The sequence below is a fragment of the Lagenorhynchus albirostris genome, chromosome 12, assembly GCF_949774975.1.
Source record: "Lagenorhynchus albirostris chromosome 12, mLagAlb1.1, whole genome shotgun sequence".
In the NCBI taxonomy this organism is placed as follows: Eukaryota; Metazoa; Chordata; class Mammalia; order Artiodactyla; family Delphinidae; genus Lagenorhynchus; species Lagenorhynchus albirostris.
Genome location: NC_083106.1, coordinates 50,389,960 through 50,415,872, shown reverse-complemented (window position 1 = coordinate 50,415,872; position 25,913 = coordinate 50,389,960). Strand labels below are relative to the sequence as shown.

Genomic DNA, 25,913 nt, shown 5'->3' with positions numbered 1-25,913 from the left:
GATATTATGAGAGAGGCAGGGGTGCTGTTAGTAAGGAGTAACAGACAACTCTTAGATAACAGAGTTCTAGAAAATGTCAAGGAAGAACTCCACAACTCAGCACCAGTTCAGTTCTGGAGCACCTGGGCCTCTTTTCTGGATTGTTCTCAATGTTTCTTTATGAGAAGAGTTAGATAGGAGCCAAACCACTTGTAGACAGATCCACAGCAGACTCAGGAGCAAGCCTGGTGAGACTGCTTCTTGCATTCAGTTAGTGAGCCCTCACTGAGCACCTACTTTGAGCTGGACACTCTGCTCTATGACCCACCTTCTCTCTCACTCCCCATCCACTGGGGAAGCAACAAGCAAGTATAGGTTGAATTATGACCTGGAAGCAAATGAAAATCAACTTTCTCCTTCATGTAAACAAACAAAACTTGTGTCAGGGTCTTTTGGAAACTGAACATCAAACCTCAGGCAACCTTAACTGGTAGGTTTTGCCAGACATTTTCTGGGTCTGGGTATTTCTCAACCCTGCTTGTCCTTGAGGTGAGGGGAATTTTAAAGGAATGAATCTCTAGAGATAGGATAGCCTCTGAGAGGGGGTTGATCACTGGTTGGGGAGGGGAGTCTCTGTTCCACACCAACTTTAGCTTTGCTTGCTGATGGGAAAGCTTTTCCTTTCTACTTTACTGTTTTAATTTAGAATGTTGGAGGGGGCACTTAGTGGAGAAAATGGCACTGTTTTTAAGGGAAGCTAAGTGAATGGAGATCTAGAGGTCAGACCCAAATAATCTGATGCTAGAGGGGTGTCCTGCACCCCTGCCTCTCTCATGCAATCTAATTCACAGGACTCTACTTCCCGCCTTTCTTTGTTGTTCTAAAACATTTTTAAAATTAAGTATAGTTGGTTTACAATGTTTCAGGTGTACAGCAAAGTGATTCAGCTATATATGTATAATCTTTTTCAGATTCTTTTCCGTTATAGGTTATTGCAAGATATTGCATATAGTTCCCTGTGCTATACAGTAGGTCCTTGTTGATTATCTATTTTATATGTAGTGGTGTGTATCTATTAATCCCAAATTCCTAATTTATCCCTCCCCTTCCTTTCCCCTTTAGCAACCATAAGTTTGTTTTCTATGTCTGTGAGTCTGTTTCTGTTTTTCTACCTCCCTTTTTAAATGGATGAGAAAGAGGATTAGCAAGAGAGTGAGCTATACTAGAAGACGGTTTTCAGAGGCAGTAGATTCCCCTAACATATAACCAGTTTTCCAAGGGCATTGACAGCCTTCCCAACTCCACACTGGTTTAGGGTCCCTTGTATATTTTTCCAGAATGTCCTGTGTTTCAGTCCAGTCCAAAGCACTTATCACCTTTTATGAGCCTGCTCTCCCTGTAGACTCCTTGAGAAAGGGGTCATGTCATTAAATCTCTGGCACATAGTGGGTGCTCAGTGTTTGATGAATGGGGTGGATTGCTGGATGGACAGAGACCCCTAGATTCCATCATCCTTCTGAAGGTCTTATTTCTTACCTCCTTGACCAAAATGTAAACATCCTGTGATAAAAGATGTCTTCCCTGTGTTTTTTGCTTTGGTTTTGGTTGAGAACTCCATACTCACAAGAGGATAAAGACTATGCTAGAGGCTATGTTTGGACCTGGTCAGAAAGGCTTGAGAACCTCTGGGGTGTGGTCACACCCTTTCCAAGCCAACTTTATAAACTCATCCTTGAACTTAATATCTTGTCTCTGTTAAAAGGTATTTCTGAGATACATGGCATTTGCCCCTCATCAATCACTTTTCTTTGTGGACTCACAAGAAAAATCTTTGAAAGTTAAGGTTGAACAGGACTTAATCATTTTACAGATAATGATCTGGAGCCCACAGAGGTCTCGTCACTTGCCCAAATTTACACAGCTAGTTGGGACAGAGCCTGAAGCCCCACCTCCTGGCTTCCAGTGATTAGCCTTGCTGTGCCTCCAGTGACTTCTTGGGAAATCTGCAGGCTACATTTACCTTCATTCATTTGCCCAGTGTTTATGCAGCACCTACTATGAATCAGGCAGTGTGCTCGAGCCTATGGACAGGAAGATGAAAAGTAACAGTCCCTACCTTGAAGAGTCTTTCTCCTCTGAGCTGCGACCACAGGAGTCCCAAGTTTCTTACACCTTAGATCCGAGGTCCCTGTGTCCTGCAGCAGCTTCCAGTGAGTAGAAGCCAGCGGACACTGGTGCCAGGCTCCTCCTGGACCTGGTGGGCAGCTGGGCCCTAGCCCCTCCCGCCTACCCTGGATCTTGTAGCTGCTGTTGCCACCGAACCAATCATGCCAGAAAGTCATCACGATGATTTCAGAACTGCATTGTGAGTTATGCAAAGCACGCGCATAATTACAGCCAGGAGGGCAGAACATGCTGTGGGTGTGTATGCGCATGTTGTGTCTTTTGCCAGGGCTGGATGGTGTGTGTGTGTGTGTGTGTGTGTGTTTCTATTCAGTGGAATTCTTCTTGCCACCCTGCTTGATTCAAGACTGGTGGCGGGAGTAAGAAGGGATATTCCCATTTTGACTTTGAGACAATTTGGTAAGCCTCGGGAGTATTTTCCACAAGTTTTGGTGCCTACAACTGAGTCAGTAGGGCAAGAGTGTCTGGAGTAGGGAAACCGGTGGTTTGGACCCTCTAGAACCATAGTCCTCCTACCTCCAAGCCCCAGCACCCGCACAGCGGCTTCCAGGTCTCCTAGCCACAGACTCCTAAACTTCTCCCCTGGAGACAGACCTGGGCCTAGTCTTCCACGCCGGCCTTCATCTTTGACCTTCATTTTAAATTACTCTATAAAGTTCTTCGGCCTGAACCAAGCGCCGCCCTTTGCGTCCACGTGGCGGTGGTGATGGTGGTAGCGGTGTGGGGGGGTGGTGGTGGCAAGTGTCTCTCTGGCGGAAGCCGGAGCCCCAGGCTCCAAAATGGCACAGTAACTGTGTTTCTCAAACGCCGCCGGGAAATCATATACTTTTCTAGGTGCGGAGTTCGAGTTTGCACCGCGTCTCGGGCAGGGCTAGCTGAGCACAAGTCTGCCCAACTTGGTTGTCAACAATGTTGAGTTATTGTCCTGTCTCCTAAAAATCCCCTCAGGTTTGTGGCTTTGTTCCACATTTCCCTGATCTCGTCCCACTGCGAAAAACCGAGGAGGGATAACTTGGGAGGTAGTTGTCCCCTTTCTTGCTCTTTCCGAGTGTCCCCAGGCCCGAGTCCTGGTCGCTGCGCGGCACTAGCAAGGACGCGGGCTCTGGTGCGTGGCGTGCGCGGGCGGGGGCTCCAGGCCCAGCCCAGGCCGCGGCGGAAAGTTGCGGTCACGTGCTGCGGCCGCCAGCAGGAGCGCACAGCCTTCGCCCCTGAACCTCCGGGGCCGAGGAACTGCGGCGCCCTCCGAGGGTCCGGGGGACGCAAGCACTCACTTGCACACACATACTCTGATCGAAAGCCCGGGTTGACACCGAGTCTGGAGAAAGTGGGACCGGGAGCGGGCGGGTAGAATTGCGGGGTGCTACTATCTGTTCACCTCCCCCAGAGCTTGAGCGGAGGGCGGGAGAGCAGGAGGTGTGACCCTTGACCTTTGGCCAAGCCCACGCCAGGAGGTGAGGCTGGCAAGCTCTTGTTCGACAAGTTCAAGCTGCTGGGACAGCTTTAGTAAGAATTAATCTCTTAGAGATCGGGGATCACCGCTGTCTAGGCGTGCGCTCTCCCAGCGCGGTACAGGATCCAGGGCAGGAGAGAGCACAGGAATCGCGGGAAAGGCGGGCGGGAGGAGTAGGGGGCTAAGGCGGGGGAGGAAGCTCTCCAGAATCCCTGGACCCTGAATTGGGGCGGTGGGGGGCAAGCGAAGCCCGCTGGGGACGGGCAGCGGGAGGGAAAGCTCTACCCTCCAGCCGCTCCAGTGCAGAAATAATGGAGGCGAAATAGCTTCGCCCTGCTCCGGATGGGCTTTACTTCAGCAAGCCGGCGGCACCCTCCCGGCGGCTGGTGCCCAAGTGGACAGCGCGAAGGCCACAGGAACGCGGAGCCTCCCGCAAACCCCATCCCAGGCCTCAAATACGCACACAGTGTCCTCGCCTATAACGTTCCGTAGATAGTTGCAAAATGAATAATTACTCACCTTGGACCAGATCCAAGTTTTACCCAACAGAAGGGGCACGAGACCAAGAATGAACCAACTCACATGGCCATATCCGGCGCGCACAATCACACACAAACACACAGCCACCCAGTTCTTCCACGAATCTGTCTGGCGCTCTGGAGAGAAGGGGGAAAGTGTTCTGAGAAAGCTCCAGCTCCCTCCCCTTCCCCCTTGCCATGAAATATAATAATTCATTTTTATTACGAGAGCCGCACTGTCCTCATCATCTCGCACGCACAGAGCCACACTCCCTTATTCATACTCTTAACTCCTCAGCTCCGAGAGCGCCTGCATTTTCTTTGGGAGCCGCTTGGAGGTTCATTAATATCATTAGCATTTAACCCCCTCCCTCTTTCCATCCCCTCCCCGCACATGGCTGACGTCAGACCCCGCCAGGAGTTGGGGGAAAAGCTAAGTGGGCCAGGGACGCTCTATTCCCCTCCCCGTGGCTGCCTGTCAGAGCGCTTCTGGAGATATTACAGGGGACCCAGTCCGCAGCGACAGGCACAAAGTCACGGGGTAATGAACTTCGGGAACCCTTTGCCGCTGCGTGCTTGGCTCTCCCCGGAAACCGGGAGCTGGCCTCCTGTTCCCTCGGAAGACTTCCCAGCAATCTAGTTTTTCCCACTCCGCGCTCGGATTTGGGCAGCGCGGAGCCCATCTGCCTGAGGCTGCGGTTGTGTGTTTCCCTTCTTTCCGTAAAAGAGCAACGGTCTGTAGAGATCTGCCCACACTCTGCCTGCCTAATGTAGAGGGAGGAACTGAAGACTGAGAGACAGGAATGGGGAAAGAGAGGGATTTTGCCCTTTTTGCTCCGTAGAAAGACCATTTTCGTGTCTCCATCTCTGTTCTTCAATACCCTTCTCTTGCCTGTCCTCCCTTCTCCCTCGATCTGCCTGTCCGTCTCTCCATTTGTCTGTACATGCCTGTGTCCATACCAAGCAACATTCCCAGCAGCTGCGGTTTTGCAAGAGGCGGGAAGAAACTTAAGGATGCTTAATTTTCCACTGTGGAACGAATTCTGAGCGCCCGGGGAGCAGCGCAGCGCGCAACCGACACCCACCTGTCCGGCCCCGGAGCCTCCCAGGCTGGAAGGCGGCTGGAGAGCGGCGGCGCCCGGCGGCGAAGCGGGCGTTGCCGGCCGGGACTCGGGCAGCGCCCACCAACCGCTCCGCCCCGGGACCGCCAGCATGAGCAAGCCGGCCGGATCAACAAGTGGGTACCTATCGGGCCGCAGCGGGGCTCAGGCGCGCAGGCTGGGACGGACGGGCGGGCGGGGTAGCCGGGGAGGTCCTGCTCCGATCTCCGAGACTCCGAGCCTGGGAGAGGGACTCCAGCGGTGTGTGCGCTTTGGCCCAGCTCCTTGTAGACCATGAGTCAGTGCCTTTCGTGGTGAGGGAAGAACAATTTCGTTACCTCTGGATTGCTTGATTCCCCCCTTTCTCTGGTATGGTGGGAAGGTTGCGACCCAGGCCGCCCAGCAGTCCCGCGAGTTGCCTCCACTTAGCCGCCAGGTGCGGGGAAGAGGGGGAGGAGGCGGCGGGGGCGGGAACTAGGCCGCAGCCCCAGGCTGCAGCACAATAACACGCTCGCTCAAAACTCCGAGCTCCAGAGCGCAAAAGCAACTTTGCGCAAAGCGGATTTTGAATGGAATGCTTTGCACCCCTTTTCTAGCTATTTCAAATAATCCTGCAAATTGGGAAGCAGAAACAATTTAAAAGTCACATTTTCCTTAATCCTAAATCCGCGTAGGTCATAACTGGGGAATTTAAAGTATGGCGAACCGCTCTAGCAAAGAGAGGACCAAATCCCTAATCCCAAGGAGTTTTCGAGCGAGAGCTCGGCAGAGGCAGGAGAGTGCGGCCTGTTCCCCTCCGCGCGCTCCTCTCCTTCCTCAACCCTGCTTAGCTGGAGGCTCTCCCTTGGAACTCCAAGTCGTGGCTGATCTCTAACCGCCCCTAGACGCCGGAGTGCAGGTCTGAGTGTATGTGCGAGGGCTTTTGCGTGCTCCTTGCCTGCGGACCCTGAGAATGTGCAGGCCAGAGCCGGCGCTGGGCCGGCACGGCCGCAATGCCAGGGTCTCCATGGGGCATTTCAGTTCCCGCCTTCCGGCGGCCCGGGGCTGCGGTTTCCAGGGTCCAAGGCTGGGGGTGGTCGCTGCCGAAGTCCCCACATCCCGGAGTGCTCCCGCCGCCCTTGTCGTTTTCGCTTATGGCATTTTTGGCGCTTGTGCTTTTCTCAAACACCCCCTCCCCTCACTCCCGCTCATTGTCCCGAGCCTTTGAAAGTTGGGAGAGTCCGAGATACTTCTGAGGACTGATAATGAAGTCCCACTTGAGTGGGATGCAATTCCTCCCCTCCCTCTCAAGAAGTGGGTTGTGTTTTTATTTTGTCCGTTTGTTTTGGTTTTGGGCGCTGCCATTTTAAAAATTAAAGTGAACGTGAACAAGAAGAAAAAAGGAGAAATGTTTGGAACTAAGGCGGAGGGAGGAGAGAAGGAATCTCAGCTGCCGCCCGAATCAGAGCCGACCCTGGTGGAGGACTGGAGTTTCCAGTTAACCTCGGGCCTACCTGGCCCTCGCTGTTCGAATCTCTGGGAAAGGAGGCGAGCTCGCATATTTATTGTGGCCCATGTTGTGGCGTGTGTGCGTCCTTCCCAGGAGGCACAGAAGGAAAGCCTTCCTGGTGCATTCCGAGCCTCCACCGCAAAAACTGAAGCCGGCAGGCCTCGGCAGGCCTCGGTGCTTGCTTGCCCCGTGACAGGTCCTCGCCCCCTTCCCTGGAAGTAAGGATCCTCAGACCCCTCGCCCACTTGGGGTGCGCAGTCGCCGGGGTTGAGGAGCCTTGAAAAGTGAGGCCTCGGAGGTGAGGGAAGGGGCGGGCACGAACTGGGTTCGCTGGAACCGCGCCCGCATGCTGTAGATGGACTAGGACGCAGGCGGACCGTTCGGACTTTTAGGAAAAAAGGCAGAATGACACTGGGGAAACTTTGGAGCTTTCCAGCTTCCCAAGAGCCTGAGTTGGGCCTCCTAAGCCTCGAGCCCGACGCAGGTCCGGACGCCTCCGCAGGAGTTTCTCAGGCCCGCAGAACAGCTGACCCCGCCCGCGGCGCCGCGCCATCCAGGCCTTCTCCAGACCGGTGGCGGCAGCGGGGCCCAGGCCTGCGGCCCTCGGGCCCCGAGCAGCGAGGGGGTCGGCGCGCAGCGGGCGAGGTCAGGGCTGAGCCCGGCCGCGAGGTCTGCAACTCCCGCCTTGCTCGGATTCGCACAGCTGGAGAGCAGAGCGATGTCACCCGGGAGACCCGCCTGGGTGGTAACAAGACCCCGGCCAGTCACCCCTGCAGCCCAGACTAACTTCTTTCAACAGCCTCTGATGGTAATTACAGTAATCGAAGCTGCCATATATCTTTAGGTAATTATGACACACAAAAAGCCCCGAGGGGACCCCCTGGCGAGGGAAGTTAAGAACGGTTTTCCAGCCTCAGGAAACTCCCGCCTGCCTCACGTCGGAGCTCGCTCGACTTGCTAAATGAGGGGAGCTTTGCAACGGGGTCAACCAGCTTGTCTCGTGACCCAAGTCACCTTAACGTGGCTGGGTGGCGGAGTCTGAGGCGCACACCCGCTCTGCCCCGGAATTTTCGCGTCCTCCCCTCTGTGCCCCGCCCCAGGTGGGTACCCCTGTCTCTAATCTGCCCCGGGAGCCTCGGCCCGGAGGTTTGCGCTGGGGCAGGGCCGCCCTGCCGCCGTGGCGGCCCCGGGGGGGGGCCGTTGGTCTAGGAGCCCCGCCCCTGGAGCCCGAGTAGCGTCGCCCGCCCCTAACTGGTCCTCCCTCCACCCCGTCGGGGTTCTCCAGAGATGCATGTCCCTGGCCTCCCGTCTGGATGGGGGGCGGGAAAGAGAACCCCCACCACTGCTCCTCCCACTAGCTCATCTTGGCATCATCAAAACTGCCACCGGGAAGAGGAGGACAGCTGGGACGACAGGATGGCTGGACCCCAAACACGGACCCCAGCTCAGCCAGAGCGTTATGCAGAGGAGAATGGTTGCAAGATATGGAAACCAAGTTTACTGCTTTCCAGAGTGAGGGCGGCTGCTGCGCGGCCGTTGAGTTCCCTTGGGCGCAGTGACAGGTCCGAGGGAGTGAGGGACAAAACCCGATGTCGCCTCCCCTGGCTTTCTACAACCCCCTCCTTCCCCCAGCACAACCTCTCCTCCCACCCTGCGGGAGAGGGGGCGCCGAGGCGGTGGTCGCCGCGCCGCGCGCCTCCCCCGCCGGCCTTTGTCGCCATCCGAATTCCCATGCTACTTTTTTTGACGGGTCACTGGTGGCTCTATAGGCAGGTGCTACGGCGGGGTTGTAATTGCCCGGGCCGAGCCTGGTGGTTACCAAACCCCCTCCCCAACCCTGCCGCCCGCGTCCTCCCCGCCCCCACCCCCTGCAGCTCCTCGACGGCCGCGGTCGGGGGTGCGCGCCCGCCCGATGCCTCGGAATCCACCGGCGAGTTTCCACCCTGAGGCCTCGGGCCCTTCCTGCGCGGCGCCCTCGCCTCCCCTACTCCTCTGGACCAGTCGTCCTCACCCTTGCCTCCCATCACCCCAGCCTAATCGCGGTCCCTAACCTCAGCGCTCCGGAAACAAGGTGCCAGCTTCACAGAGGCCAAGCCGGAGGCCGCCCGGGCCGACTGGAGGCCTTCGGGCCGGTAGCAAAGGGAACATTAAATGTAAAGAAGTTAATTATTAACTAGTATTGTTAAATATCATCATCATCGTTATCAAAGTATTAATTAAGTTAACCCTTTATTTAATACTCCCTATTTTTGCACGAGGAAGGATTTCAAAGTTCTTATGAACCACTTCAGGCTTGTTGGATCCTTGAACCTTATAGAAAAATAGTTCCCTCCCTTATAACTTTTCGAATTTTACCCTCTCCCTAACATTCCTCTAGGGTCCGCGGCCATCCCAGGCTAGAGGGGATTCCAAGGCTATTTCTCTTAAGTCAGGCGACTGTCGAGGCCACGGAGGGTGGGGGCAGTTTAGGGAAACCAGTCAGAACTTTGAAAGAATCAGCCTCAGACAGCGGTGGAAAAACAGAAAGCCAGGGACCCCCGCAGGATCTAGTGTGAGAAGGTAGGGCTTTAAGGAGGAAGACGTTGGGGAGTCGGGGCGGAGGGGTGTCGTCCCACCCTAACCTGCCAGGGAATCGACATACTTAAAACACTCTCCTCCTACTTGCCTACCTCGGTGCTGGTTACTTTGGGGAGAAAAAAATTTTTTTTCCTAAAAGAAATTATTTCTCAAAAGCGATCCATCAAGCATTATTTTAAATAGGTAAAGTGAAAGTTGGGCAATTACCACTACCCTTATTATCATTAATAATCCTAGTATTAGCATTACAATAATAATCCTAATAATAACAACCGCCCGGCAGCTCAGAGAAAACTCGATTGCCTTCCAGCTGCCATCCCTGGTTCCAGCCGTGTTTGTTTTTCTTCTTTTCCCTTTTACATTTCAAGTTTGTCTCCTCGCGCGCTCACTAACAACTTTCTCTGTTAAATGCAAGAGCAGGAGAGGGAGGCGGCCAAACTTTCCGCGGAGCAGAAAGGCAGCGGCGGCCGTGCTGCCGCCCTGGCCTGCTGTAATCTTTTATTCCAAAATGGGTTTCGGCGATTAGAGGAGACCCAAATACATGTAGCGGTGCATGAATAATGCTCATTGTAGGAAACTGACACTTGCTCAAGGAAAAAAAGTTTGGCTATAAAATCACTTCATTATTTGCTTTTACCGCAGCTTCGGTGCTAATCCCTTCAGAGGTCAGATTGCTTAGCATCTCTCTCTCCCTCTCCCCTTTCCTCCTTCTCCGCCCTCCTCTCTCTCTCACCCCATCCCTCCTTCCCTGTCTTTCCTGCGATTTCAGGCCGTATTTTAGATATCCCCTGTAAAGTGTGTGGCGACCGCAGTTCGGGGAAACACTATGGGGTCTACGCCTGCGACGGCTGCTCGGGGTTTTTCAAACGAAGTATCCGAAGGAATAGGACGTATGTCTGCAAATCTGGAAACCAGGTACCTTAGCAGGGCTGCGCTGCCCCGCTCCCCTCTGCCACCTCCCCTTCCTTTGTTTGTGCCAAGGCCTCCTCTGAGTTTCCAAGCTGCTGAGGAGAGACTAGGCCCTGACCTCTCCTTTCCTCTCCCCTCCTTCCTGCCTCAACTCTCAGTGGCCCTTTTGCTTGGGAAAGGCAGAAAGAGGCAAGGGAAGAGAGCTGAGTTTGAAGGAGGAAAGCTGAAGTCCCAGCGTCTCCTTACACCCCCTATCAATCCCCGCCCCCTTTTTTTAATCCTCTGACAGTTTTTGACACTGGGTAAGGCCCACACCCAGTGACTATAAAGCCAGCCCAGAGGATCTAAGGAACTTTAGAATCTAAACCACAAGTGCAGGCAGGTAAAAGGGCTATTTTATGTCACTGCCACCCCAGTCCCATTCCTAGCAGCACCTAAGTTCAGTGCTCTGACCCAGGTCTGTCCGGGCAGAAGTGAAAGGCACAGGGCATTTCAGTCAGCGAAGTGAGCGTTGGCTAGTTGGAACAGAGAGGATGTGCTGTATGAGGGGCTGTGCCTTCAACTTCAGAGAAGCAGGGCTGCTTGGTAGTGGGTAGTGGGGCTTCAGCACCCATGTGACTTTAGTTGGGCCTTGTCAGAAAAGGGCAGAGTGAGCAAGAAGAGAAGGTGCCCAAGGAAGGAAACTGGGAGCCTCTCCACGGTCCCCAAATCTTCACTTTCTCTGCTTCTCTGGTTGATTCTGTTTTGATCTTGAGCAGGCAGAACTGTCTCAGAGAGACAGAAGAGTAGGGGCATGGGTTGAATGTGAGCCAGAGCTTCCAGAAAGAGTGAGCAGACCCCTCCCCCTGACTCAGTTTCCAGCTCAGTAGTAGGTTTATTTCAACCTAGGAGATCAACCTTTTGGTCCCACACTTGGCCTTCTCCTTAGCCAGGCACACAGACCCTAAATACAGAGTGACAATCTCCACTCCCAAGAAGATCCTGGAGAGTGCAGTAATCAGAAAACATCCTTTGGTAACCAAAATACTAAAACGTTTTCACTAATTAATATATATGATACACATATATACATACACATATATTGTCTGGTGCTAGTGAATTGTTTATCTTTTTCTGAACCTATGTCTGCTCATACCAATTTCTGATAGATTTGGATTATCAACAAAAACAAGAACAAGAAGATGCTGCATTTGGATAAGTTATTTTGAACTCTCCAGCCCTGTTACCTGTTTAATTGGGTCCATAGCTCTGTATCAGTTTCACTCTTCACCATATGGACACATCACATTATATACACACAGGACTGTATCCCAGTAGCTCCACAAGAATATGAGATTACTGTGGGTCATCAGACTTGAGCAGGCCTCTACTTAAGTTATCTTTTACTTTTATGCAATGCACAGAATTGGGGAATCAAAACCTCAGATAATATGCTTGATATTTTCAAAGGGGCTGGCTATCAATTCACACATATTGATGTCAGCCCAAGTGCTTGTAAAGGAGTGTTGATAGACTCATCAGGCATGGTGGTCCTCTTCTTACACAGAGAATAAATGGACCTAGCTGAAGTGCGCATCTTTCTGTCAGGCTCCAGATATTTATATACATTTGATCTGATTTGAAGACACTTCTAGGAACTAATGAAGACTTCTGTTATGCATTAGTATGTTTATCAGAATACTAGGAGGATAACATTTGAGGATAGGCATATGATTGCATTTAATAATAAGTTATTTAAACCTTTTTACATTGAGCTATTACACTGGCCAGCAAAGACGACCTGAAGAATTCAGTTAGGAAAGAAATTTATTTCCTTTCTCTCCTTTATTCTAAGCTTAGGTAAACAGCAGTCTAGTTTATTATTAACAGTAACGAGGATGTTTAGAAATTATTATGAACTTCTGCTCTACCTTTATTTTAAATAAATCAATGTATTTTAAATCACAGGGGTGTGATCTCATAAAACTGTGTATTTGAGTGTATAATTTTTTCCTAAGGGATATTTCAGAAAATATGCTTACTCCAAATTCAGAGTATATGAATTTTGAGATTATGAAACAAAATAAAAATACATTTATTTTATTCTCTTTCTTCCCACTGTAAATGTAAAAGTAGCAAGTAGTATAAACAGAGCACCAAACTTCTTATGTATTTACTGTGTATAAAATACACATGTAGACATGACTCTTTATGAATCTATGTATATGTTCTCTCAGTAATAGCACCTAACGCTGAGTGAATTCCATTAGAAATTTTCTCTGTTTTCCTCTTTTAATGGCCAATATTTTTCCAGAAAATTGCATTGGATAAAACATTTATTTTCTCATGCATCTCAAATAAGTATTTCTAAGGCACAATTACCTCTTTTTTTCCAGTTATCATGCTAATATTCTCAATCTATGTTATCATTTTGTCAGACAGTTCATCACATTATCTTCCTGGTCATATTTACATGGTGGGCATTTCTAGAATTTGTCCAGGCCTTGGGCTCTTCCCTTCCCACTCTCACATCTGTAAGCCTTGCCCTCCTAACCACTCTGGCTTCTGCCTCACCCTCCAGAAATGGCTGTGTTTCTATGAATCTGGGCTAAGGCTAGTCTTTAAGACAACTCTCAGCATGCTGGTCAGAAGCATGGCTTGGAGTACAAAGGCAAGAGAGGAAAACAGGAGAGTGGAGAATAATGGGAAATATTTATCTGACAGATAAATGGGCTCACCCAGAAAGTGACAGAAAGAGGTAGACTCAAGACCTGAAGGTGGAAAGAATAGTTGGTGGGAGGGGGACGTGGCAGGGGTCCTGGCAGGCAAGCCTGCTCCTTGCAGAGCTCTAAGGCCTCCTCCTCCAGGGCAGGTCGCTGTCTTCGGTCCTGAAAAGTCTCGCCCCGCTCCAACCCCTCTGCGCCTGGCGGAAGTTCCCCTCGGGAGCTCCTCCCCACGCAGCGTAGTCTGGGCAAACCAGGAGCTCTGACCCTTCACCTGATTTGAGAAGGACTTTCCTTCTTGTCCGCTTTCATAGGGTCAGGGGCTGGTCCTTTTGAAGTAGCCCCAGGAATCCCAGCCCTTTCTCTTCCTGGCCCCGCTGATGCCCAAGGCCCTCGCGTTTCGCGGACCCAGGCTTGCAGCTCCGGGGTCTGTTGCGGGGTCCGTACCCGCCTCAACGCCTTTTCCCCGACCCGGCGCCGGCTTCGCGTCCCCAGTCTAAAGGTCCTGGGGGCCGCTGACCGCCTGCGCTCTGTTCCAGGGAGGCTGCCCGGTGGACAAGACACACAGAAACCAGTGCAGGGCGTGTCGGCTGAAGAAGTGTTTGGAAGTCAACATGAACAAAGATGGTAATCTATTTATTCTTAGTACATCTTTTTATCCTTATGTTGGTTGAATAGTACGTAAATTATGTGTACAGAAAATAATGGCACTCCTATGCATGTAAATCATCTCCTGAGCATTTCTTTCCAGGTGCTGGGAATTGGCCTCCGGCTTTAGTCATCTCCCTGCATAAGCCCCACCCTCACCCCACTGAACTCCCCAGGGCAAGACCCATGCCCACGTGGGACACTTGCGCCTTACAACCATCCCCACGAAGCCAGCGTTCCTGGGGTCCCCACTCTGCTGGGGACCCGCATGTGACATTCCCGGCCTCCCATGCTGATTCTTCTTCTCACCTCTCCTTGCAGCCCTTTTGTGGTCAGACTTAAGCCTGTTAGCCTCCCGCAGGGTCTTGCTGTCTGGATACTCTCCTGGAGAGGATATCTTGGGGACTAGGAGACGGGTTGAAGGAGGAAGGGCAGAGACACGAACACGCGGAATGTCCACCCCTTGTTTGTAGACTCACCAAGATTACAAAATCAGGACGGCCGATCTGAGCTTTTTCAGGGCCTTCTCTTAGTTCTAAAGAAAGGGGCTGGAGGGGCAGAGTGACGCCAGTGGGTGCCTCGGACACCCAGCTCCCAGAAGGCTCTTAAAGGCGCGCAGCAAGAACTAGGTCGTCAGGATGCTTCTTGGGCTTAGAGTGCAATCCAAGCTCGTGCCCGGAGGTGGCCTGGCGAGGGCGCCCCAGGCCGGGACGTGGCAGGGGTCTTGGCTGGGAGGGAGGGATGGGGCCTCAGGACTGGGTGCGGAGTGGGCTTTGCCCGGACGGAGGCCTGGGCAGGGTGGCATCTCCACGAGGTACAGCGCCCATTGGGGAGAGTTCCTTCCTCCGCGGCGCAGGAAGCAGGAGGGAGCGTCCAACCTGTTGAACTTGTGTATTGACAAGTTGTCAAGCTCGTCGAGCGGAAGATTGCCCTGAATTAATTTGTTTGTTTAAACTGTTGGTGGTAATTGTCACATCTCCCCTGCCTTCCTCCAGCACACTCTGAGAGGGCTTTCCCTCGTCCCATTCCCCAGCGGACCCGGGCTCGGGTCCTTTTCTCCTGGGGTCCTCGGAGGCCAAACGGCATCTCCAAGTGGGGCGAGGGATGGAGGTGGCGGGGGGAGTGATCGTCGAGCGGATTGGGAAAAGTGTGTGCAGAGACGCTGTGCCTGGCTGTGCGCAATGCTCCTTCTACCCTTGGTTGCGGTGGAGACCCAGCTACTCCTGCCCAGAGGGTCTCTGGTTTCCCTGCTACCTTCCCTGGGTGCAGAGGAGCCCTCAACCGACAGAGAACACACCTAGTCTTGCCTGAGGCTCGGGTATTAGTGTGACACTTTGGGCCGGGCTGCTCTTCTTGGCTTCAGCTTCCTTATGCAAACAGTGTAAGGGTTAAACGGTCTCAGAGCGCCCTCCACCCTCACATTCCTTCTCCCTCCTTCTCTTCACCTCCCGGGTGCCCTTGCCTGTCCAGACGCAGCTTTTGGCCCGAGAGCGCGGCAGCGTCTAAGTGTCACCGAGTCTCTGATCTCGGGCGTGCGCCGGTCTGTCTGTCTCTGTAGCCGTGCAGCATGAGCGGGGGCCTCGGACGTCCACCATCCGCAAGCAGGTGGCCCTATACTTCCGTGGACACAAGGAAGAGAACGGGGCGGCCGCGCACTTCCCCTCCGCAGCACTACCCGCGCCGGCATTCTTCACCGCGGTTACGCAGCTGGAGCCTCACGGCCTGGAACTGGCCGCCGTGTCCGCCACCCCTGAGCGGCAGACCCTCGTGAGCTTGGCTCAGCCCACGCCCAAGGTCAGTGACCTTGCTGGGCCCGAGACCTTTCCGAGTGGAGGGCGGAGAGGGGCGCGCCCATTCTTTCTCAGCTGGCATGGCTCAGGCAAAAGATGGAGAGAGAGAGACCTCACGGGGTGCTCGGTGCTTCGCCGAGCCCTGCGGGGAGCTCTAGACCTCCCTCTCTCCCCTGTTGAGCTAGGGGTGCTCAAATTTTAGTGTGCAGTAAAGTCACTCTCTAAGCTGACTGCAAACGTGGCCGCCTAGGCCCATCCCCCTTTCAGCAAATTTGAGGTGGTGCCCAGGAACCTGTATCTTTAGAAAACACCTAGTGTAAAGCCCTGGCTGAACTAAGAGGGCAGCCTAGGTGTTCCTGGAGGACAGAAGAGCAGAGATTGTTTTTAGAAGAAAGAAGTTGCCTGCAGCTGGCAGAAGAGCCCCTGAATTGCAACTGCAGGGGTCTAATCTCTTGGGCAAAGCCATGGGTCCCTAATGCAAGAGAGAAATGTGGAGCTCACCTTGTTAGGACAGTTTGAAGAAGTTGGCTTCATTTCCCACTCCCCGTACTCTCTTCTGAGCCGCATGAATTTACACGAGAATTGAGCCTCTACTAGCAGGGACACAGCCAGAACCACCTCAAAAGGCTGCCACCTAGGGACTACCTTCCAGGCTTCCAGTTGGTACCTACCCAAAGCCCCCACTCCAGGCCGAGAAGGGCTCCAGATCTCTCTCCCCAAGAGGAGGGCCAGCTGCAGCCCCCCACTGCAGGGAAGCCAAACACCTGGGCACATGCACACACACAATATTTAATATTGCTTTCTTATCCTTGATGTGTATAATAAGCTTGGGAAAGTAGTGTTATGAATATGTCGTCAGTTATGAATGGGAATGCTCTATGAAGGATTAAGATGTCTAATTGAAATATTTCCATAATATACTAATCCTTTCTAAAAATACTCATATGCATATTTGTGTTTGGGATGCCTATTAATTTATACTTTCTCCACATCTATTTTTATTTACTCAAATGCAAGAAGCTCTTGTCTAAATTGGGAGACAGGCTTGGCACTTGGCTCAGCCTGAGGAAAATTTGCTGCAGGGGATAGAAAAGCCAGATGCCCCTCTTGAAGGAACAGGCCGCCAAAGAGTGGAAATGAGCCTCTCCCATCAATTATTATTCCCCAAACTCTATAGATATTCCTATCTCCTTCACTGGTCTAATTAGAAAATTTAAAGTTTGGCTCTTCTTGCAAAGCTGCAGTTTCCTTACTCCCTGTTGTTTCTCTTTCTTCCCCACCCAGTACCCCCATGAAGTGAATGGGACCCCAATGTATCTCTATGAAGTGGCCACAGAGTCAGTGTGTGAATCAGCTGCCAGGCTTTTATTTATGAGCATCAAGTGGGCTAAGAGTGTTCCAGCTTTCTCCACGCTATGTTTGCAAGACCAGGTATGACCAAGAGGGCACTGAACTCTTGGGGGAAGGGGGTTGGGAAAGAAGCAACAGTAGCCAGTCTTATGAAACTAGAAGTTACCTGGATAAATCACCAAGGCCAAGCATCCGTTCTTAACAGCAGTAGGAAATGATTTTTCTTAGCTTCTTGCTATGGGTTCAAAATAGCTAGCTATGGAATCCTTACTAAGAAATGTAATTATGTTATTTCAGGAAAGTTGGATATGATCTAAAAAAAACAAATATACAAGACCATTGTCTTTTTTTTCATTATCTTTTTTTAGTTTAATTGAAACATCAAATTTCATCACAAATTTTAAAAATCTTAATGATTTTTAAAATTGTTAACAAAACAATATTTTCTTAAGAACACTGGAACTGAGAGACAGAACGTGATGAGAGTATTCCCTTGTAAGATTTTGGGAACTAGTCTCATTATTTTATATTTGCAGCTTTATATTTTCCATTGTGATGCTCATAGTTTTGGCCACTGATTGATCAGCATGAAGGATTAAAGAGTGCGTTGCACACCTCCCTTGATTCTTTAAATGCTTTTAGAGTTTTTGTAAACAAATAGGTCTGGTGCATAACCCTGTGGTTGTAAATGACATTAAGAGGGAGAAAACAAAGTATGTGCCTTTAAAATTGCATCGTACCGAAACTCAGAAGTTTTGTTGTTAGGAATATCAGAAATGGCCTCTGCCAGAATTTTTCTGCCCTTAAGGGAAAGACATAAAATGAAGTATTCACAAAAATTGGCCGTCACCAGCACATTCATGGAAATTAATGACAAATTTCCCAAAAGGCTAATAAGTAGCTCCAAGAGCAAAGGATTTGTTTCTTTAATTCATTTTATACCTAATTAAAGCATAATAGTGCCCCTTAATATGAAGTACATTTCCTACAGAGAGCCCTGGCAATGTGCTCAAAACATTTAATCTTCTAGCCTGGGATGTTCTTTTTTTCATGGCCTGGACTTTCAGACATGGTCAGAATTAGACATTGTTTACCTTGCATTTTTAAAGTATTATTTTCTGTATTTAATGCAATAAAACTGAAAATAAAGCACTTTGAAAATTAAACCTTTTGGTCTAATTGTGATTTTGGTTACAAGCCTTCACAATTCAGCCCTTAGCTCTCAAAAGGAAATCCTCTCACATCCAGAACTGACTGGTTTTTGAGAGATTTTTCAAAAACAAATTTTTCAAGATGGTTAGTTTCTATCTTTGACCAGCTTTACTGGTTGACTCTGACCATTTGCTGTGTGTGTGTGTGTGTGTGTGTGTGTGTGTGTGTGTGTGTAAGTTGGCTATTTTTTCTCAAAACAAGTATTTGTAGACTCTTTAATCCAAACAAAATTTACTTACTGTCTGCCACTTAGCCCTTCGGCGGAAACCCTTTAACAACAAGCAAACTGCAGTGAAGTGGAATCCAGTACATTAATTTCGAAAAGGAGCCATATTTTCATTTTAAATATTCAGTAGCACATTTTAATAGAATGAAAATGACAAGCACCTTGATGCTGTCCACTTATGAGTCTCAGAAAAATCAGGCAGTGAGATGAGGTAAACTCAGCAAAACCTGATTAACATAATTACACCCTGATTTCCCTGCATGCCTCTTGGGAATTAGTGATCACTCTCCCAGCCCAGCCCGCTCAACCCTCCAGGAAGATGGGGGCCCACATCTGCATGCTTAGTCTGGAATCCTCAACCCTGATAATATCAACATTTTCTATGAGGGGAATCCACCTGCTGTGCTGCTGGTGACATTTCATAGAGCCTGGGTCTCCTGAGAAGTTTCTAGGTGGTCAGGAACAAATGGATGCAAGAACAAGAAGGGTAAACTCTTTCCCAAGGGAAGCAAAATTTGGGGAATTGGAATGGCTGACTCTCAAATGCATGTGCTTAAGTATAGGCACCTTTTAATAAAGGAAAATATGAGAAAATAAGGGAAAACTAGAATATCCAGAGGAAAAACTATCAGGACAGGCATTTAAAACACTTCTTAAAATGATGGAAATTTACATATTGAAATTGTTTATAAATTTATAAATTACACACTATATTATATTATACATCTATTGTATGACAGCTGATGCTTTTGGAAGATGCTTGGAGAGAACTGTTTGTTCTAGGAATAGCACAATGGGCCATTCCGGTTGATGCTAACACTCTACTGGCTGTATCTGGTAAGAATTGCACAATTTAATGACTTTGTTGTAGAAATTACCATAAAAATACATTACTGAAAAAAGAACAACATGTAAAGAATAACAAATTCCTGCTGAACAATAGAGTATACCTGTCATTTATAAATCTATATTTAAATGCAAATAATGTTGTTTTGTTGTATTCATGACTGCTTGCATTGTTATTTAAATGCAAATTACTGTGTTTGTTATCATCCAAGAGAAGATTTTATATTAACTTTCATACAATATAGCCAGTTTACATGGAATCAGATATCTTAGAGTGACAATTGAATAGATATTGATATGCAGGATTTTGTCAAAAATCAATATTAAATCATGAAAATGCCTTCATGTTAGAGCATTTATTGCATATTTTTATTCTAGGCATGAATGGTGACAACACAGATTCCCAGAAGCTGAACAAGATCATATCTGAAATACAGGCTTTACAAGAGGTGGTGGCTCGGTTTAGACAACTCCGGTTAGATGCTACTGAATTTGCCTGTCTAAAATGCATCGTCACTTTCAAAGCTGGTAAGCAGACACAAACTGCTGTCTCTTCTCCTTCCCCAGTTTTGCCATCTCACTAATTCAGCCACCTCCAAGTCCAAAAAAGAGGTGATGGTTTTCAAGAGAGCTGATACTCTTAGTCTGACTCCATTTTCGATAGCCATGGAACCTGCATGTTCTTCTGCTGGCCATCCACTTCCAGAGAGTGCTTTCCCCATCTGCATTTCCTGTGCTGCCTATCACAATTTCCTGGTCTTCATTTCTAGTTCCTACACACAGTGGTTCTGAACTGAGAAGTTTCCGGAATGCTGCCGCCATCGCAGCTCTTCAAGATGAGGCTCAGCTAACTCTCAACAGCTACATCCATACCAGGTGACCCTTGTTTGCCTTGAACGTGTACTTAAGAAAATTGCTTCCATTGTGAATGTGTGAGCAGACAGCAAAAAGCCAGTTCAAACATTGTGACTAATTATCCTGTTGCCAAGCCAGTTAATTTAATTAGAATCTGTGTCCTCACGTATTTCGAAGGGTAGGTGAGAGGAGCAAATCAAATCACATTACGAAACTGAAAGCACTGCCAGACACCTTACACCTTTCCTGGATGAATAAGTTGATCCATCAATATAGCTGAACACATTGAGGTGAATGGGCCCAGATATGAGCAAGGTGAAAAATGAAGGCTAAAGTGTTGTGTTAGTTGATATATTAGAGAGTGGTCACATGATCCTTTAAAAAAGGCAAGTGCCTTTCTTTGGATGCCAATCCCAAATAGAAGGACCAGAGAACTTTCTAAAGCGGTCATCTTTAACCCCATCGTGACTGCTGTCTGGCTTTGGTGATTGGTACCTGTTGACTTATTTTGAGCCATAGCACCCATCATGTTACTTCTGGCCAAGCAAAGCCCACTGGCAGAGGCTGTTCTTGGCTATTTGTAGAAACTCTCAGTCACTGGGGTTCCAGCAGTGCTCCTCCTGGCCCACCAAATGGGCACATCCACCACGAGGTCTACAGACTTGCTGATTCCATTTTCAGACGAAAAAAGCAAGGCTTTTAAAGAGCAGTGAAACCTTGCTAGCTTCCTAAGTTAGGGCTGCAGTAGATCTGAGGTTAGAATAGAGTTGCTCTTCTTACTTATTCTCTAGATCTTGAAGAGAAGCCCATGGAAACCAGTCTCTATCATCTCAACATCACCCATAGACACTAGGCTGGGAGAAACTAAATCAAATGGGTAGAGGCAGTTAATGCTTCCATTACTGAAGGGGTCAAAGAAACCCCAAGTCACCTGTATTCATTTGGGATGATACCACTTCTGCAGGGATCTCCTTATCCTTTTATAAATCCTCTTTTGAATACTAAAGAGTAAAACTGTTCCCTGTCCCAGAGTCATTGAATGTAGCTTTTCGGAATTCCTATTCCTGAAAGCTTTAGGCTTCACAGTAGATCTTCAATAGCTGATAGCAACCAATATCTATTGAGTGCTTACTGTGTGCCTTACAACCCAGCATATTATGATTTTCCCTAAAAGTAGGGGAACAAGTAAATTTGTAAAATGTGAGTTTAACAGCAACAACAAATTGTTCCCTGTCCATGGAATATCACTGAAACTGTGATGAGTGGTAGAGCCTGTGTATGTTTTTCCAAATTAAAGTTCCGTGGTTTTAAATTTAAAATCCACGTTTACTTTCAGAATGTATATAGTGAGCACTTACATTTGTTCAGAATTATAAAATGGAACAGTACATAATTTGGGCACTTTTTCCCCACTAAAAACTAAATTGTATATCATAACTGACCTCTGACATTTAGAGTCTTTAAGGTATAAAGAACATCACACCAGGAGAATATGATGCTAGGTATTGATTCAGTCAAGCCTTTGCTGAGTACTCGCTTTGTGCAGGGTGGCTGGTGAGCACTGTGGAACACGAGAAAGGACAAAATACTACCCATTATCGTTACAGGAAGTAGGCAGAAGTGTTACTCCAACTCAGACCAGGGAAGAGAAAAAGCAAAGTGGGGAGTGAGAGAGAGAAATTCTCGGAGGGAGTGAGAAAAGAAATCTGCAAAGTCTGATGCATCGAGAAGACATGTGAGCTAGTTCTTGGATTCCAGCAGGAGAGAAGGGGACCAATAGGAGGCAGAAGAGGGGCTGGTAGAGGCGCCATGGAAGGTGTAAGGAGTAAGGGAGAGGGAGTAAGGAGGGAGTAAGGCGAGTAAGGAGAGAGCCTGACATTTCAGGAGCTGCTTCTAGGACGACCTGAGAGAGTTAAACCACAAATTAACAGAAGTCTAGTTTAGAGAAATGACAAGTATACTACTTCTCTGTCACCCTCAAAACAAGGAAATTATTCATGGAAGAAACACATCTGCTTTGACGTGAGCCTTTCATTTCATGATATCAGCTACAGCTAGAATTTAATACTAATATCTAGAGTCATACATGTGACAAAACTGACTATACCTTACTGCTTAGCTCCTTCAAATCAGCGAACATTCTCCTCTAGCACTTTCCTGTCTAGAACAATAAAATCTGAAATTGAGAAGTTAATGTGGCAAACTGAGCTAATTGTGCATTAATTGTTAAAGCTGCAAACTGAGCTGATTGTTACAGCCCGGTAAGTGATTTCTCTAATTACCTAGGACACGAGGAGAGGGCTAGAAATCGGCATTTCAAACTATATACAACTACGTGTAACAACTATATATAACTACATATAATGATAAACAATTTAGTTATATATAATAAACTATATAACTGACAATCAAATACCCGAATCTGTGACAGACACAGAACACTTACACCTGGAAAGAAAACTTCCAGTTATGTATGCTGATGGATGAAGTCAAGGGCAAAGATACCCTACAAAATAATTTTGAGCAGTCAGAGAGCCCCTCTCTTTCCTTCTCTCTCTGTCTCTGTCTCACACACACACATACACATGGTTATTGTTTCTGGGTAGTAGAGTACTCCACATATAATAAACACTTAATTTGTGTTGATTGACTAACCAGCCCCTTCCTAACTAGAGAATAAAAGAAGTGGGTGAGTAGGTGAGTGGATAATCTACTCACAGAAAATCAAGAGTTAACTGTCTGTGGAGTCACCAAAATACGTCCTTTCTGAAAGTAGTTATTTCCCACAGTGTTTTCTCACTGTGGGAAACTTCAGCATGTTGGGTGGATGCTGCAGACACAGTGGGGGCTTATCTAGGCAGCCACTGCTTCCCACCCACTTCAGGGGGCTTCTCTCCTCTGCCTGCCTGAGAAGGGAAACAGAGCTGTTGAAGAGAGTAAGTGGCCAAGGTGAAAGGGAGATGTGGGCCTTGGGAATACTTTCCAGGAAACGTAGGAGATGTTTTTGGCAAGTAGAGTAAGCGGTGGGATTTATGTATTTTTTAAATGTAGAGAAGCTACACCGTGTCCATACCACATTATTAAAGGTGGTCTGGTGGTCCCTGTCCATTGGTGGTCATGAAGCTGGGCAGTGAAAGAGCCAAATGAGGTCCTCAGAGGCCCAGAATGAATGATCAGCCTCGTATCAGGTTGAAGAGAGGGACTCTCTTGTGCCCAAAGCTAAGAGACAAGCATGAAAGTTGTTCCCCTGGACTCTGCACGGTGGGGTTATTGGGCAGTTAAACTCAATGTTCAGCTACCTAACTCCTGTGTAGGAATTGATATCTGTCAGTTTCTAGCACCTGTGGCCATGGACTGAACCTGGCTGAGTCACAGATAAGTGTCTCCAGAGGTCAGTCTTTTGGGTGGTTTGTGTCAGTGGAGGGAGACCTCCTGGTAGACTGTATTGACACCTGATTCCAAGCTATTGACTGAAGACGCATCAAGGCAGTGAGGAGGTGGCTTATAGGCATCTAAAGGCAGCAGAAATTGAACTTGCACATCTGAGCACAGATGTACGTTGGACATCAAGAGAGGAAATTGTTCAGCAATTTCTCACATCTTTAATTATATGCCAATTTCATTGACATGAAAGTTGGGTGGCACTGCCAGCCAACAGAATTTAGTCTTTAATTTGCAGTGTAATAAGGAGGGAATTATTCCTGAGAGTGACTAAGTATAGTGCCTGAATAATAATTTAGAGAATTGCTTAGAAAAGGAATCCATTTTATTTGAGGGAAATAGCCTCATGAAGGAGTCTTGTGAATCAGACACTGTGGATGTTGTCACTAGTTTTGTCATCAATACCATTGGTTGGTTTCTACACTGGCAACCTTTTATTATTTGGTCTAAACTTAGTACCATGTTTCTTAAAATTACTTTTTCTCCAAAAAAACTGCAACCCCTGTGCTAATGAGGAGACAGTCACCGTGTGCTTTTGGCAGCATCATTATGTTCTCCATGCCTCAATTATTCCACCTGCAAAACAGGGACAGTAGTGCCTGGCTAGGACTCTGTAGTATGTTATTAAAGAGGCTGAATCAGGAGATTAAGCTGAAGATGGTGTGTGTTCAAGGATGAGATATTAAGCCTGTTAGTGATGGATCTTACCTTGCTTTCATGGCTTCTCCTATTCCAGATATCCCACTCAACCCTGTCGCTTTGGAAAACTCCTGTTACTTTTGCCAGCTTTACGTTCTATTAGTCCATCAACCATAGAGGAAGTGTTTTTCAAAAAAACCATCGGCAATGTGCCAATTACAAGACTGCTTTCAGATATGTACAAATCCAGTGATATCTAAGCTCTCCAAGTCCCTACTTTTCAGGATGGGACAGTATCTGATGAACTTCTACCCATGGAGAACAAGCCTCAACTAACAAACCCTTCAGGAAGCATAAACCTGGGAATGTGTAGCCTTCAGGAAAAAATGTCAATTGACACAAAACAATTCCAGTAGCTCTGACCTGCTGCCTCACCCAGGGTGGGGTGGCCTGGAAGGAAAAGGGGGTGTAAGAGGACCGCCTGAGCAGAGAGGACTCACTGCTACCATGCCCTGGGAGGGGACCGAATTCGGGGTTGCCACAGGCCAGGCCATTCTGCCTCTTACCTGGAAGATCAGGCTGATCTATCAACAGCTGAAACATAAGTAGAACATTTTTTTTCCCTTTTAGCGTATAAAGTTGGGTAACCAAATATAGTTCTGTGTATAACATCATACAGCAGCCTTCAGAACTATCTTATGTTGAAGAATTTATTTCAAAAATAATGGTTAGGTTTTAAATCAAAAGTTTTATCAAAAGTTTCCCTTCTATTGTACTACTTCATAAAGTGGCCTTCAGAACTGAGTTAATAAGTGAAAGGTAGCTTATGCTGTGAGATTTGCTTTTTCTCTCTCTTCTTCCTTTCTCTTTCTTTCTTCCTCTTCCTCTTCCTCCTTCTCCCCCTCCCCCTCCTTCTTCTTCTTAATACCATAGGCCAGGCAACCTTGTCAAAGGAATTGGTGGACGAAAATGAGATTCTCACCAGGACTTCAGGTTGGATAACATCTAAAAATAGAAGAGCTTTACTAAAAGAACACAAGTCGAGGGAGGATGAATAAAAACAGCAAAACCAAATAAAGTGGAGATGAATGATGGAGTGAGGCAGACTGCTGTCCCATTAACACAGTGCTGAAACCAAAGGCAATGGGGGTCCAAACTCGTGTTTCAGCGAGTCACACCAGACAGTAAATGAACAGAGACATGAGACCAGAAGGAACTTCAAGGAGATGGATGCTAAAGGGCTTCTTGATCCAATGCTAACAGCCTGAGACTCTTCAATGCCTTTCAGAAAACCGGTTTCTAGTAAAGCTTTGAATGCCTGCACGTGCACACACACACTTCGTCCTACACTATAAGCTGCTCCTTTGGTATAAATCTCTACTTATGGAAATGTAGAAACAAACATTTTTAAATAGCTGCTGTACTTTTCACATTTTGATTTATTAGGTACTAGCACTGAGGAAAAATATTCAGCACTTGGACTATTATAGGATGAGTAAAACTTTCCTTGTATAAAGTGAATTAACTGATTTGTGAAGTTAAAAGGTTGTACTCATTGTATTTACAAAGAATAAAAAATATATTGAATTTAAATGAACTCTGCCTGATTTCTTAGCCTCCCTCCCCGGCTGGTTCTTATCTACCAGTTACAAGGCGGCGGCGGCGGCAGCTGGTGTAAAAACTGAAGCTCAGAGCACTGCAGCCTGAAGAACTGAACCACAAAGGCAATTTCCTTTTTACAGTGAATCCCATGTAGAATGATGAATAAAGAAATAAAACATAAGATTCTGTTCTCTGCAGCTCTCAAATGTAATTGCATCTGTTAGAAAAATTGCTGTGTGAGGAAGAAAGAGGCCGATTAACAGAGTCTTCATTCACTCACTCCTCTGTTTCTAACTCTCTTGCCAACATTTCAGTCCTGACCAGGAACTTAAAATTATTTAATGATCAAAAAGATAAAGTGTGAAGAACCATATTGGTGAGTAAGATGTGGAAAGA

General features: G+C 48.0%; 1 protein-coding gene across 1 annotated transcript; it reads left to right on the top strand.

The window, feature by feature from the left end:
• Positions 1-5,292: 5,292 nt before the first annotated feature.
• On the top strand, positions 5,293-25,508 carry NR2E1 (nuclear receptor subfamily 2 group E member 1). The gene is made up of 9 exons (XM_060167564.1): positions 5,293-5,368; positions 10,067-10,212; positions 13,448-13,535; positions 15,115-15,350; positions 16,631-16,777; positions 18,875-18,971; positions 19,359-19,508; positions 19,751-19,856; positions 24,013-25,508. The coding sequence occupies exons 1-9, from the start codon at positions 5,344-5,346 to the stop codon at positions 24,173-24,175; spliced, it is 1,158 nt and encodes a 385-aa protein (XP_060023547.1). The 5' UTR covers positions 5,293-5,343; the 3' UTR covers positions 24,176-25,508.
• The last annotated feature ends 405 nt before the right edge of the window (positions 25,509-25,913 follow it).